Source organism: Lithobates pipiens, unplaced genomic scaffold, assembly GCF_037356315.1.
Source record: "Lithobates pipiens isolate NorthernLeopardFrog02 unplaced genomic scaffold, aLitPip1_a1.2 Scaffold_8, whole genome shotgun sequence".
Taxonomy (NCBI): Eukaryota; Metazoa; Chordata; class Amphibia; order Anura; family Ranidae; genus Lithobates; species Lithobates pipiens.
This window is the reverse complement of record NW_027507903.1, coordinates 248,081,212-248,096,551: the sequence shown is the minus strand read 5'-3', so window position 1 is coordinate 248,096,551 and position 15,340 is coordinate 248,081,212. Positions and strand designations below refer to the sequence as shown.

Here is a 15,340-nt window from a genome sequence, read left to right as displayed (position 1 = left end):
AAAACTGGCGGAAAAACATGGAGGAGTTGGGCAGACTGAAGGTTGAGCTGAGCTCTTGAAATGATCTGACTCCCAAGGTGTCCATCACTTGGCGAAGATATATTAGCCACCGACCTATCCATATTTTTACACTTCCGGCAGGGTAAGTAGTTCTAAAAAGGTCCGCATTTCCCCATAGGGGTAAGTGGGCATGTATGGAAGGGGCCCCCAGTTTCAGCATGGCCAAGTCCCAAATTTTACAGTGGTGGTACACCATGTTACCACGGCCGTCCAGTTTAGTCAGGGTGCGTGTATCCCTTAGCAAAATTTGTAAGGGGTGCATAGTCCGATTGGGGGCAGCAGACAAGCCAAAGTAAGATGCTTGCGTTTGTCCTCTTATCGAGATAAAAAATGCGATAAATGAGCAGCTAAATAATATAGGTTGAGATCTGGAAGGGCGGCGCCCTCCATGTCTACAGGATTATTTAGGAGCCTCCACGGCAACTTGTGTCGCAAGTTGCCCCAATTAAACAAATTGAGAATAGAATCCATAAGTTTGAATATCCGAAGGGGTAAATAAATGGGGGAGTGCCAGAAGATGTATAGGAGCTTAGGTAGAAGAATCATCTTCACCAAATTTATGTGACCCATAACTCCCAGGGGTGTAATGTATACAGGGGTTCCCCATTTAGTCTGGTATAATCAGCTAGGGTACGAGTAACTTGAATTCCCAAGTATTTAATCTGGCTTGCTTGTTGCAGTGGAAGTTGGGCTTGGTCAGCATTCAGGGTGGCGAAGTCAAGAGTGAGCATTTGGGACTTATCCCAGTTTATTTGTAGGCCAGAGAATGCACAAAACATTCAAGAAGATTCAAAGTCGCCTCTAGGGAGGGACCCGCATCTTCCAAGTACTGTAGCATATCATCTGCATAGAGCCTAAGGGTCTCAACCAGAGGTTCCGACCCCTAATGGCAATCGCTAGGGGCCCTACAGCCAGAGCACAGAGCAACGGGGACAGTGGGCATCCCTGACGCGTCCCTCTGTGCAGGAGGAAAGGAGTCCGAGACCTTACCATTTATCTGGACCCTAGCCACTGGGGCTTGGTATAGCAGTTGGATCCAAGTTATGAACTTGGGTCCAAATCCATAGTTACAACATGACACTCCCATAAATATGGCCATTTGACTGAATCGAATGCTTTGGCAGCTTCCAAGCTAACCACCACTCTAGTACCCTCTAAATCGTGGATGGCCTGCAGATTCATAAAAAGGAGTCAAGTTAAAAGCAGTATTCTTGTTAGGCACGAATTCCTACTTGGTCGAGATGGATTTGGGTGAGGATTACTTTGTTTCACCGAAGTTTTAGGACTTTAGCTAAGATTTTGATGTCGAGCTGTAAAATGGGTAGACTTGTCCCTTTAAAAATACAGTATTATATTATAGCATTAACAGGATAGGGTACAGCTTAAAAAATAAAAAGTTGAAAAGGAAAGGACAAGAGGCTGAAATAAAAACATACATAACTTCCTTGTTCCTGCGTGGCCCCTCAAAGGGCCTGAATGGAAGGACTCCACAAGCTGCATGGTAAAACGTCACCCCAATGCTCCATAAGTCCACTGTGGCACCATACTTTTTTTGGTGGTCTTTTCTAAGCACAGCACGTTCATACATGTCTGGATGCTTTAAAGAAACAGAGAAAAGGAAAGATGTTTAAAACAAAAGTTTAGAGTTTACATATAAGCACACCAATTACATGCTTTGATAAATCACTGATATTAAACCATATAATCTGCATACATGCAAAAGTATTTTGATCAATATAAAATTGGCTTTACTGGAAATTTTTGTCTGCCAGATTCTGCTTCTTACCTCTGTAGAGGTAAAGGTAGCACCAGGCTGCCTGACATATACACATGTGTATATTCCTATTACACATATGATTGAAAGGAATGAGAAAAATTATTTACTGATCAGAAGACTGACCTCGTCGGCCACCTTAAAACTATGGTCTTGAAAGGACAGCCTGTAAAGTTTAAAATCGGTAAACAAAATTTAAGGGTAACAAATACTGTTCATCAACTACAAATGAAAAAAAATTACCAGATATTCTTCAGTGCCATAGAGAGAAACAAACTGCTCATCATCTTCCAATTCCCTAGCTGCACCAAAGTCTGTCAACTTGTACACCGACTGTCCATCTTCACCAATCACCCGCATAATGTTTCCTGGCTTGATATCTCTGTGAATTATTCCATTTTCTCTTAGGTGATTCATTCCTGCCACTAGGAGATGTAAAAGTCAAATCACTTACTAAGTCATAGAAGCACCGAACAAAGCAAAAATTAAGCCATGCCAATGAATTAGAGCTGCATGATTCTGGCTTAAATAAGAATTACAATTTTTTTGCTTAGAAGATAGATCATGATTCTCACAGCGCAACATCATCTTTCACATTAAAACAAAAAATAAATAAACAAATAAATAATTAAATAAATCGGGATAACTTTACTGTTTCTTTTATTCATTGAAGTGTATTTTTTCCCCAAAAATTGCGTTTGAAAGACCGCTGGGCAAATACAGTGTGACAAAATATTGCAGCAATTGTCATTTTAGGTCTCTGGTTAAATTATATACAATATGTTTGGGGATTCCAAGTAATTTTCTAGCAAAAAAATATTGATTTTAACTTAAAGAAGTGTCAGAAAAATATTTAGACTTTAACCACTTCAGCCCCGGACCAATAAACACCTTAAGGACCAGAGGTCTTTTTCCAATTTCGCACTGCGCTGCTTTAACTGGTAATTGCGCGGTCATGCAATATTGCACCCAAACGAAATTTGCGTCCTTTTCTTCCCACAAATAGAGCTTTCTTTTGATGGTATTTGATTGCCTCTGCGATTTTTTTTTTTGCGATATAAATGGAAAAAGAGCGAAAATTTGGAAAAAAAAAAAAGATATTTCTTCTTTTTGTTATAAGAAAAATCGAATAAACTAAATTTTAGTCATACATTGAGGGCAAAATTTATTCAGCCACATGTCTTTAGTAAAAAAAATGTCAATAAGCGTATATTTTTTGGTTTGCGCAAAAGTTATAGCGTCTACAAACTAGAGTACATTTTCTGGAATTTACACAGCTTTTAATTTATGACTGCCTATCTAATTTCTTGAGGTGCTAAAATGGCAGGGCAGTACAACCCCCCCCAAATGACCCCATTTTGGAAAGTAGACACCCCAAGGAAATTGCTGATGGGTATGTTGAGCCCATTGAATGATTATTTTTTTTGTCCTTAAGGATTGAATAATGACAAAAAAAAAAAAATATTTTACTAAAAGTTGTCACTAAATGATATATTGCTCACACATGCCATGGTTATATGTGTAATTGCACCCCAAAATATATTCCGCTACTTCTCCCGACTATGGGGATACCACATGTGTGGGACTTTTTGGGAGTCTAGTCGCGCACAGCACCCCGAAAACCAATCACCACCTTCAGGATTTCTAAGGGTGCAAATTTTTGATTTAACTCCTCACTACCTATCACAGTTTCGAAGGCCATAAAATGCCAAAATAGCACAAAACCCCCCAAAATGACCACATTTTGGAAAGTAGACACCCCAAGCTATTTACTGAGAGGCATTTTGAGTCCATGGAATATTTTATATTTTGCCAAAAGTTGCGGGAATATTTCAAACTTTTTTTTTTTTTTTGCACAAAGTTGTCACTAAATGATATATTGCTCACACATGCTATGGGCAGAAGTCAAACTACACCCCAAAATAAATTCTGCTGCTTCTCCCGAGTACGGGGATACCACATGTGGGGGACTTTTTGGGAGCCTAGCCATGTACGGGACCCCAAAAACCAAGCACTGCCTTCCGGATTTAAATATAAAATGCTACCAAAAAAACTGTTAGCGATCGCAGAGATCAGGCCTGACTCTGCGATCGCTGCAGTTATGTGTTTAGTGTTTTGTAAGTGACAGTGATCGATCGATACTGCACTTGGGTGGGCTGGGCAGAGGGGCAAAACGCAGGTGATAGCAGGTATCTGGGCTGATCCCGCTAACAATGCGTTATTTTGGAACACTGAACTGCTGGGGACGCTAGTATAGATCTGATCAGATCAGATATTGATCTGTTCAGATTCTATACCACTACGGGAGGTGTATGCTTTGCGCGTGGGTGTTAGCGGTACTGGCACTAACCTAGCGCTGCCTGATCGAACGCAGACCCTGACCCTAAAACCTAATTGATATCACCCGCCGGGTGATCAGGGGGTTAAACCTTTATTGGGTAATAAATGGTGGGTGCCCTGATGCTATAAAAAGCAAACTAACCAGAGTCACCCGTAACACTTATACGGTGATCAGTGGTGAAAGGGTTAACTAGGGGCAATCAAGGGGTTCAAATTTTTATTAGGTAGTATATGGGGGTCCCTGGCGCTATATAAAAACCTGACGGGGAACCTAAATAACTAACTGGCTAACCAGCGTCACCAGTGACACTTATACTGTGATCGCTGGTGAAAGGGTTAACTAGGGGCAATCAGGGGGTTAAAACCATTATTGGGTAGTATATCGGGGTACCTAGCGATATAAAAACCTGGCGGTGAACCTAAAAAAATAACTAGCTACCTAGCGACAGTAGCGACACTGTTGCAATGATCAGAAAAATGATCGCTTAGTGACACTGGCAAAAGGGGGTGAAAGGGTTAACTAGGGGCAATCAGGATGTTAAAACCATTATTGGGTAGTATATCGGGGTACCTAGCGCTATAAAAACCTGGCGGTGAACCTAAAAAAATAACTAGCTACCTAGCGACAGTAGCGACACTGATGCAGCGATCAGAAAAATGATCGCTTAGTGACACTGGCAAAAGGGGGTGAAAGGGTTAACTCTAGGGGCAATCAGGGGGTTAAATCTTTATTGGGGGGTGATAGGGGGCTACCCTGGACCTAACACTAACTGCCCTGACAGTTTTTACTTTTACAACTGACACTGAATGCATTGATCAGTAAAGAAATGATCAATGCAATCAGTGACACTGACTGGGGGGGAGGGGGTGTTTGTGTACCTATGTGTACCTATGTGTCAGTGTAGTGTTTTGGTGCACTTAGTTTTAGTCTTCTCCTCGTAGTCCGGTCAAAAAGACCGCCCCGAGGAGAATGACATCACTTCCTCCTTCCTGTGTAAACAATACACAGTGGGAGGAAGTTAGTCATTGGCCAGGAGCGATCGAGAGGGGGTGGCCAGAAACCAACGGCCATCCCCTCATCACGGATCGCTCCTGGAGGGAAACGGACCGCCGTATCCAGCGGGAGGGGGTCCGATCTGACCCCCCACCCGCTGGAAGGCAGGCGCGTACATCTACGTGCTTGTGCCTGCCTGTGCCATTGCGATGACGTATAATGGCAATACGGCGGTCCTTAAGTGGTTAAGTGGTTAAACTTCCTGCATTTACACTTGTTGAAAACTTGACAGACTGCCCAGATTTTTTCTTTACACACAGATGTGTATCCCTTTGATCCAAGAAGGAAGCATTAGTTACAATGTTTCACGTTGAAAACTTAGCAGACTGCCCAGATGTTTTCTTTTGACAGCAGATAAGTCTCTCCACTTGTTATTATGAAAGAATTGGCAAACTCTGCAATAGAGATTGTCAGGGGGATTGAATCAAGATCACATTTTTTTAACGATTAATTGTGCAGCTCTACAATGAATACCACAAAAAATACTGTAGCTGCTGACTTTAATATTAGGACACTTACCTGTCCGGGGTCCCCACTATGGCAGCACCCCAGACGATTTTTAGATTGGCTCTTGGTTGCTGCTGCTGCCATTAATGGTAAGGAAAACTAGCAGTGAAGCTTTGCGGGCAGAGGAAGGAGGGGTGAGGGGGGGGGACTTCGGAGGGATAGCATCGGGGCATGTCTCTTGGAAGTGGGGAAGGGTATACCTGTCAAAAAAAAACCTCCTCCCTGAAAGGTGCCAAATGTGACCCCCGAGAGGGGGAGGTAGCAAATAAGCTGAAGTTCCACTTTTCAATGGAGCTCCGCTTTAACTGCACCCTTTCTTAGTTGAAAATAATAACCTTCTGTTTGATCCCCTGTTACTCTGTTCAACCATTAGGATCAAAGAGGATCCCTGTAAGCTCCAAGTGGCTAAGGCCAGTCATAGAAGAGCAACTTTATTTGCTGGTTACCCCTCTCATCACAGACAGTTTTGACAGGGGAATTACTCCAGCCAAGCCTGTGTGTTCCCCCAGAGTGGGAGCCGTCCCCACTGGGAGAACACAGGGATTACTGCTAGCAGCCGTTGGTAATAAACGCATGTAAAATCCAGCAGGCTGGTTGTTCCAAAGTTGATTGATAAATCGACTTGGGTACATTCAGCCTGCCCATACATGGTTCAAATCTTGGCTGGTTCCTGCTGAACCGGCTGAGATTCAAACAGTTTATGGCCGGCTTAAGGATTCTTTTCCTACCTTTATAACAGATCCGGGTGCTGGAGTGACCAATGATCAGTGATGTCATATGGAAAGAAGGTGAGCGAGTCGCATGCTTCCCATACCCGAAGTACCAGGTATATAACTTTGCTTACAGCAGCTGAATGGAAAGCGGACGTAGGAGGTAAAAAAGGCACATATGTGAAGATGGGGAGACTGACAGTTAAGTGAACCTACAACTTGCTTTTCCTATTGTATGAACAATAGGAAACAAAGTGGTTGTAAAGTCAGATGATTTTATTATTTTAATGCATTAAGCTGCTTGCTGTGGGGAACTAAACAGGAGTGAGGGGCCAGGAGCACAGAAGAGGGACCCAAGAAGAGGAGGATCTGGGCTGCTCTGTGCAAAATCACTGTTCAGAGCAGGTAAGTATAACATGTTTGTTATTCTTAGAGAAAAAAATAACAAGACTTTATAATCACTTTAAAGTGGAGGTCCACACAAAAATTGAACCTCCACTTTACAGAACACGCCCCCCCCTCCGGTGTCACATTTGGCACCTTTCGGGGGGCGACAGATATCGGTCTAAGGCCTCATGCACACGAGACGCAGTTAAACGCGCGTTCAGATGCAGTTGGACAGTTTTTTCAACTGCACCTGAACTCATTCAATGTTATCCTATGTGTCCATGCACACAGTCTCGTTTTTTTGCGTTTATATGCAGTTGCGTTTAATCACGTTTTTCCAGAAGCAAAAAAATGCGTTCAGAGACAAAAATTTCTGCGTTTCAGACGCAAAACGGGGCTAAACGCGGCTAAACGCGGCTGAACGCGGCAACCGCGTTTAGCCGCGTTTGCGTTTATATGCGTTTTTAAAGGTGACCTTTTTTTTTACATTAAAAATCTCAAAAATGATTGCAAATGATGAAAAACCATTAGAAAAATATTTTAAACAATTGCAATTGCAAGTGGACAATCCACAACTTGTGGCAAGTGACGTGGCAAGTGGACAATCCACAACTTGTGGCAAGTGACATGGCAGGTGGCAAGTGATGTGGCAAGTGGACAATCCACAACTTGTGGCAAGTGACGTGGCAGGTGAAGTGGCAAGTGACGTGGAAAGTGGACAATAGACAACTTGTGGCAGGTGACGTGGCAAGTGACCTGGCAGGTGACGCGGCAAGTGACTTGGCAGGTGACGTGGCAAGTGGAAAATCAACAACTTGTGGCAGGTGACTGGCATGTGACGTGGCAAGTGGACAATCCATAACTTGTGGCAGGTGACGTGGCAAGTGACGTGGCAAGTGGACAATCCACTTGTGGCAGGTGACGTGGCAGGGGACGTGGCAAGGGACGTGGCAAGTGGACGATCCACAACTTGTGGCAGGTGATGTGGCTGGTGACGTGGCAAGTGGACAATCCACATCTTGTGTCAGGTGACGTGGCAGGTGACGTGGAAAGTGGTGTGGCAAGTGGACAATCCACAACTTGTGGCAGGTGATGTGGCTGGTGACGTGGTAAGTGGACAATCCACAACTTGTGGCAGATGGCATGGCAGGTGACGTGGAAAGTGGACAATCCACATCTTGTGGCAAGTGACGTGGCAAGTGGACAATCCACAACTTGTGGCAGGTTATGTGGCAAGTGATGTGGCAGGTGATGTGACAAGTGGACAATCCACATCTTGTGGCAAGTGACGTGGCAGGTGATGTGGCAAGTGGACAATCCACAACTTGTGGCAGGTGACGTGGCAGGTGATGTGGCAAGTGACGTGGCAGCTGACGTGGCAAGTGGACAATCCAAAACTTGTGGCAGGTGACGTGGCAAGTGACGTGGCAGGTGACGTGGCAAGTGATGTGGCAAGTGGACAATCCACAGCTTGTGGCAAGTGACGTGGCAAGTGGACAATCCACAACTTGTGGCAGGTGATGTGGCAGGTGACGTGGCAAGTGAACAATCCACAACTTGTGGCAGGTGACGTGGCAAGTGACGTGACAGGTGAAGTGGCAAGTGACGCGGCAAGTAGACAATCCACAACTTGTGGCAGGTGATGTGGCAAGTGACGTGGCAGGTGATGTGGCAAGTCACGTGGCAAGTGGACAATCCACAACTTGTGGCAGGTGATGTGGCTGGTGACGTGTCAAGTGGACAATCCACAGCTTGTGGCAGGTGGCATGGCAGATGACGTGGAAAGTGGACAATCCACATCTCGTGGCAAGTGACGTGGCAGCTGACGTGGCAAGTGACATGGCAAGTGGACAATCCAAAACTTGTGGCAGGTGACGTGGCAAGTGACGTGGCAGGTGACGTGGCAAGTGACGTGGCAAGTGGACAATCCACAACTTGTGGCAGGTGACGTGGCAGGTGACGTGGCAAGTGAACAATCCACAACTTGTGGCAGGTGATGTGGCAAGTGACGTGGCAGGTGATGTGGCAAGTGACGCGGCAAGTAGACAATCCACAACTTGTGGCAGGTGATGTGGCTGGTGACGTGGCAAGTGGACAATCCACAGCTTGTGGCAGGTGGCATGGCAGATGACGTGGAAAGTGGACAATCCACATCTCGTGGCAGGTGATGTGGCAAGTGACGTGGCAAGTGGACAATCCACAATTTGTGGCAGGTGACGTGGCAGGTGATGTGGCAAGTGGACAATCCCCAACTTGTGGCAAGTGACGTGGCAAGTGGACAATCCACAACTTGTGGCAGGTGCCGTGGCAAGTGACACGGCAAATGCAAGTGTACAACTGCTCTCTATGCTGCTGCTGCTCACTCTGATCAAAATAGCAGAAATAGTTAAAAAAAATGCTTTGAGAGCTTGGGGAGGGTCTACATGATGTTATCTTTATAAACGCGTCTAAACGCAAACGCGTCTAAACGCGTCTAAACGCGACATGCAAACGCGGCAAAACGCGCGTTTCTAAACGCGCGTTTCAGCTTTTTTTTGACAGAGGTTTCATCTGCGTCTCGTGTGCATGAGGCCTAAGACAGGCATTTGCACCCACTTCCGGGCATGGACTTCTACGCCTCTTCTCATCCCCCCGCGCTGTCTGCTGGGACACACATGGGTCCCAGTAGAAAGCAGGGACCAGTTAGGATGAGCATCGTGACTCGCACATGCGCAGTAGGGAACCGGGAAGTGAAGCCGCAATGCTTCATTTCCTGATTCCCTCACGGAGGATGGTGGCGGCAGCTGCCGAGCGCAAAGCGATTGATCGGCTTCGGCTGCCGACATCGCTAGACCCTGGGACAGATAAGTGTCCATTTATTAAAAGCCAGCAGCTGAAGTATTTGTAGCTGCTGGCTTTTAAATTTTTTTTTTTTTTTGGTGGACCACCTCTAAGATCGCAAGCTCCTTGAGGGCAGGGACTTATGTGAATTTACAATATAAGCACAATATACATTGCTAGTGCCAATGAAAAGGCTGTAAAATGTATTTAAGCGATTGAACAATCACAAATTTTCAGAGACATAATAGCAGATGGGAACCAGTGGATACTTCATTGAGGGGAAAAAAAAAAAAAAGGAAGAAAAAGAAACATTTCTAAATACCTGATATAGATAATTCCATGTGAAAAAGGATATTTGCAAACATGAAAAATTAATGATACCAAGTTAAGAATAACAACACATACCAACGTCACGTGACACAAGAAGAAACTCTGACTCTGGTAATCCAAATGCATTTGAAGGCTCTTCAAGCACAGAATACAAACTAGCACATGGACAATATTCCATAACCAGCACTTTATGTCGACTTGACATCTGCAAGACAAAAAGGTAAGCATTTATGACAATGCCAAACAGGGCAAAACAAATGAATACATACAGTAGCATGTTAAATTTGACATGGTTGAACAGTATTTTAATGGGCAAATATGACCTCAGCTGATTCCTTCCCTGCTCTGGTTTTTTTTTTTGGTGTTGCACAAGATTTATACTATAAAGGCTTTCAAAGAACTTAACATTTATGCCATTATCCAAGCTTTCATCAGTCGTCCATACTTCAACTACTCCAGACACACATTTCCCCCCCCCCCCCCCCCCCAATTAAGATACAAATGGGAAGTTAGAACCTCTATCTGGCTTTTACTTCTGCGATCACAAGTATTATTATTTTTTTTAGTAGACTGGGAAGCGTTAGAAACTTTGTAAAGTTTTACGTTGATTTTGGATTTCCCCTTACTTTTTCTCCAGTGAAAGTGTCAACTTGTGTAGGAAGTAATAGAAAATCTCTTATAGAGTATGGTCCCTCTCGCTACTAAGCGAATTGGTGACAATCCTAACTACAATTAAGAATATTGAAATCGCTGCTAAATCTAAAAAGTGTACACTAAACACTAGATGATAAAAACTAAATAAAGTGATGTGCGCAGATTTAAGAATAGTGTATAAACCTGAATAAACTATTAAATGAGTAATTAAGTGAAGTGATCCAAAAACGTGTACCAAACAAAGAAACTCTATCCAAATTATGAAAATCAAATAAAAAAATCAAATCCAAATAGTCCGAGGTCCGGACTACTAAGTGATGTTAACAGTGACCATAAACAAGTGTAACCAATCTTCTAAATGATAAACACCAGTGCTTCTAAATGTAAATCTTCCCGACTATACAGTCACCTAATGCTCATAGAGCTCTTACCTTCATGGAGGCTTACTTTACTCCTTATGGAGGCAAGAGCTTTGTGAGCATTAGGTGACTGTATGGAAACCATTAGCATCACTTGGTAGTCCAGACCTCAGACTATTTGGACTTGATTATTGCATTTGATTTTCATAATTTGGATAGAGGTCCTTTGTTACACGTTTTTGGATCACTTCACTAAATGACTCATTTGATAGTTTATTTAACTTTATACACTATTCTGAAATCTGTGCAGATAACTTAATTTAGTAATAGGACATCTCTACAACAGGGACCCAAGCAGTTAAAGCAGTGTTTCTCAAATCCAGTCCTCAGGCCCACCCAACAGGTCATGTTTTCAGGTTTTCCATTATTTTTCACAGGTGATTTGATCAGTTTCACTGTCTTAGCAATTACTACAGCCATTTCATCTGAGGGAAATCCTGAAAACATGACCTGTTGGGGGGGCCTGAGGACTGGATTTGAGAAACACTGAGTTAAAGGTACGTGTCTAAAGTTGGCCATACATAGATAAAAATTTGGCCTGTTCAGCAGGATCCGGTCAAATTTCGATGTACGGTCACTGTGATTTTACTAAAGTCTGTCTACAGAATAACTTCTGTACAACTGTGTTGTTGGATTATTCACGCTCAATCAGCTGCAGGCTACAGCCTAAAATGCTGATCAGTTTATTTTGATGGCAGGGAAGTCTCCCCACTGTCAGAATACAACAGCTCAGCAGGGAGGATTCACCCACCCACCTCGAATGTGTGAATGGGGGAATCGGGTCAGTTTTCTCATTCAAGCCGCTGGTTGAACAAAAATAACTGACAAATTCATTGGCTGTCTAAGGTGTCCAAAATACACTAGTAGTCAAAATCCATTACAAAAAGAAACTATAGTAGCGTAGAAAACAGAGTTTTCAAATTGACTAATTTCCTGAATGCCATTTGTTGCCTGTGCTGTAACAGACTGCATCTCAAATCAGAATCAGCCATGTTCCAACAAAGAATAGATGGCTTTAGCGATCTTGATTTGTGTGTGCATGTGGGCTGAACTAAATCTATTTTTAGAACAAATGCGTCATATTCACCTGCTCTGTTTTTGCACAGAGCGGCCCTGATCCTCCTCTTCAGTTCCCCAGCTTGGTTCCTCCTCTTCATATGTCCCAATAGCAAGCCATTTTCATTGGAGGCACACGGTGTCTGCTCCCTCACGATCTGTATCTCTATAGAGCCACGCACCATAAATACACACATCTGGGCATAGCCCTGCCCCCCCACTTCCTCACTGCATTTGATTCACAGCAAGGACTGCTTTTCGAGTCCTTGTATGAAGAGGAAGATAGAGGGGAGAAGAGATACAGCTGTGCACAGTGCTGGATTTCTTCCTCTCCTCTTCTTCACACAGGGAAGGGGGAGGACAGAGAAATATAAAACATTTTTTACCTTAAAGTGGCTGTAAACTCTTACATATATACCCAGTGAAGTGAAAAGCCTCAGGTGAGGCTATTCACTTCACTGGGTATATTTAAGAGTAAACAGAGATTAAACAAATCCTCCTACATAAAAGTTTTACTTATTTATCTGCAGTCTTCTCTTCATCCATTCAAGTGCACAATAAAAATACTTCTGCATCTGTGGAGAGCAGAGAGAAGGGGGTGGAGAGCTGCAGTTACAGTGTGTGAGAGCTGATTGGAGGAAAAGGACACACTCACCTCTACGGGAACCAAGGAAGGACACAGAGCTGTGTTCTGAATAGACAAGCTACAGTATGTGCTGAGCTCCCTTCCCAGTCACAAATTTATCTCATGTGTTGGGAAAGCTTCTCATAAGTGACACATGCTAACAAAGGTAGGAAGCACCAGAGAGAAATGACACACCTCGTCCACATCAGTGATATTTGTCATGCAATCTGACAGTTCCAAATCTCATGACAAATCGCACCCCCTTGTCACCAATGAAACCATTCAAATCGACGCAACTCATGTCGTAGCGACTTTGAAAAAGGCACTATTTTTTCCCCTCCCCAATTTCATTGCGACTTGCACAGACTTTTATTGAATGAAGTCACAAGCGGCAATGAAATCGGAGGTGCAAAGGGAGCGAGATTTCAAAACCACAGTGGTGTGAACCAGGACTAAAAGGTTTGTGACGAATGAATATATCAGATCCCTGTCCTTCTCACCAACTCGTGACAAAGGACTGGCCAATCTTACACCACGCTGTCACTTGTGTAACAATGCCACTCTCAGCCGTACCCTGAACAAAAATTTTCCAGGTCGCAGGACCACAATCTAGGTGCCAGAAGCCTGAAAGTAAAATTGTTACTGGGTTAAGTTAATTCAGCAATCAATCCTTTAAAATGGCCACCACCCCCTTTTTACCAAGGAGGTGGAAATTCACAGTCTTAACAGTAGCAACTATGATTTGAGACTAAACAACTAAAACACACACACTGTCACTACAGACAGGCAAGTTCAGAGATTTATACTACAGTAGAGCTATTAAAGAGACAGGGATTCTGCTTTTCACAGATTGTGAACCTCTGCCCATCTTTACTTCAGAGATACTCTCCAAGATGCTCTTTTTATACCAAATCATGTCACTGACTTGTTCTCAATTAACCTAGTTGCAAAATGTTCTTCCAGCTCTTGTTAGTATCATTTATTTTGCCAGCTTTTATTGCCGTCACAACTTTATGTTTAGACATCTTGCTTTCATCAATTTCAAAAAAATCCCTTTTTTTTTCCTTAAAAATTGTACATTTTCTCACTTTAAATATTTGATATGTTTTCTATTTTCTGTTGTGAATAAAATATGGATTTATGAGATTTTACAATAATTGCATTCTGTTTTTATGTAGATTTTACACTTTTTTTGGGCTTGGGGCTGCATAAGGAGAGCTAAGGAGCAGCAATCTGCTTTCAGTTTTAAAGTGGAACATTTCTTTTAAAGGAAATCTGTACAAAAGCATTATGGAGGCTACCAATGCTCACTTTTCCTTTTGAATATTCTAGATCCCTGGCTGTGAAGCGAATTCACTGTTTTTAATATTGTGTCAGTCACAAACCTGAAGTATGCAGATCAGGAATTCTGACCTTTGGTCATTTCCAGGTCAGCACTGGCAGCCCGTTTCTCCTCATACAGAATTCTTTATAAAGTTCCTTTAAAAGTAATACTGTTGGTATAATTAACTAGGGGGTTTACTTTAAAGTGATAGTATATTTGACCAGTACTGTAAATAGACAAATAATAGTCATTTTTACACCATTTGCATAGAATGAATGTACACACACTTTCACCAGGAAAACTTAAAAAAAAAAAAAAAACCTGCAATAAGTAATATTAACATTAATGTGCAAAAACAATAACAACTTTGGGGGAGCCAAATGTAAAAAAATATCTGAATACAAAATACTGAACAGGAAGTGAAACATATTGCGCTACCCCTTTAAAAGTGCAAACTGATGACGAAACACATTGGATGGAGCTTAGGAGGCTGTTGTCATCACACCTGCTGGGAAGTGGCACTGTACCTGTCAATGCTGTTGCTTTTTTTCCTTTTGTGAGTATCATCGTTTTTTACCCAATAAATTTGACATTTAAAAACGGCATTAACACCATGTGCCCCATCTCTTTTATTCTTTGTCCTATTTATGACACTTCTGCTAAGGTGGTTATTCTGTGCATAATGATATATTTTTTGCCTGGATTTACAAGATGATGCATATGCTATCATGACCTCTCTATAGGGACAGCCTGGATTTATATTGGTGGTGGATCACTAAAGTTGTTTCAAGAACACCCACTGGAGTTGTACCTTTTGCAGTGTGATTGGCAGTTTACTATTGAAGAAAGTCACTTCTTGGTTATTTGCGGTTTGCACTTTTAAAGTGGTGGTGTTTAAACTTTCACTGGGCAAACTGCAAAGCAAATTTTATTTTATTTTTTATAAAATACACCCTGATCAGTCCTTACTTCAGCAAAGTAAATTTTGGCTGGTTGCTATGGAGTATTGTAGCTGGCTGCTTCTTGCACTGTTCACTAAATAAAAAAAACTTGGTTTATATTTATCAGTTTTACCTCTTCCTCAATTGCAAAGAGTTTCACAATATTCTTGTGGTTAAGCTTTTTCAAAACTTCAAACTCCCTTGTTTGAACATCCGCAGGACGAAGGAAGCTCAAGTTATTAAACACCTTGACAGCATATAAATCCCCCGTTTTCTAAAGAAATAAAAAGTAAATATATATAGGTTAATAATATCCAGCATAAATACTTTTAGAATACA

The 15,340-nt window shown here is 42.6% G+C and overlaps 1 protein-coding gene across 1 annotated transcript in view; it reads right to left on the bottom strand.

Annotated features, from left to right (window-relative positions):
- TBK1 (TANK binding kinase 1) overlaps window positions 1-15,340 on the bottom strand; it is a 130,824-nt gene that overhangs the window by 89,534 nt on the left and 25,950 nt on the right. Inside the window, exons 3-6 of the mRNA XM_077469711.1 lie at window positions 15,135-15,275; window positions 10,058-10,187; window positions 2,078-2,259; window positions 1,497-1,657 (exon numbers count right to left, since the gene is read on the bottom strand). Of these exons, the coding sequence (XP_077325837.1) occupies window positions 1,497-1,657; window positions 2,078-2,259; window positions 10,058-10,187; window positions 15,135-15,275 (614 nt within the window). The remainder of the gene's footprint in view (window positions 1-1,496; window positions 1,658-2,077; window positions 2,260-10,057; window positions 10,188-15,134; window positions 15,276-15,340) is intronic.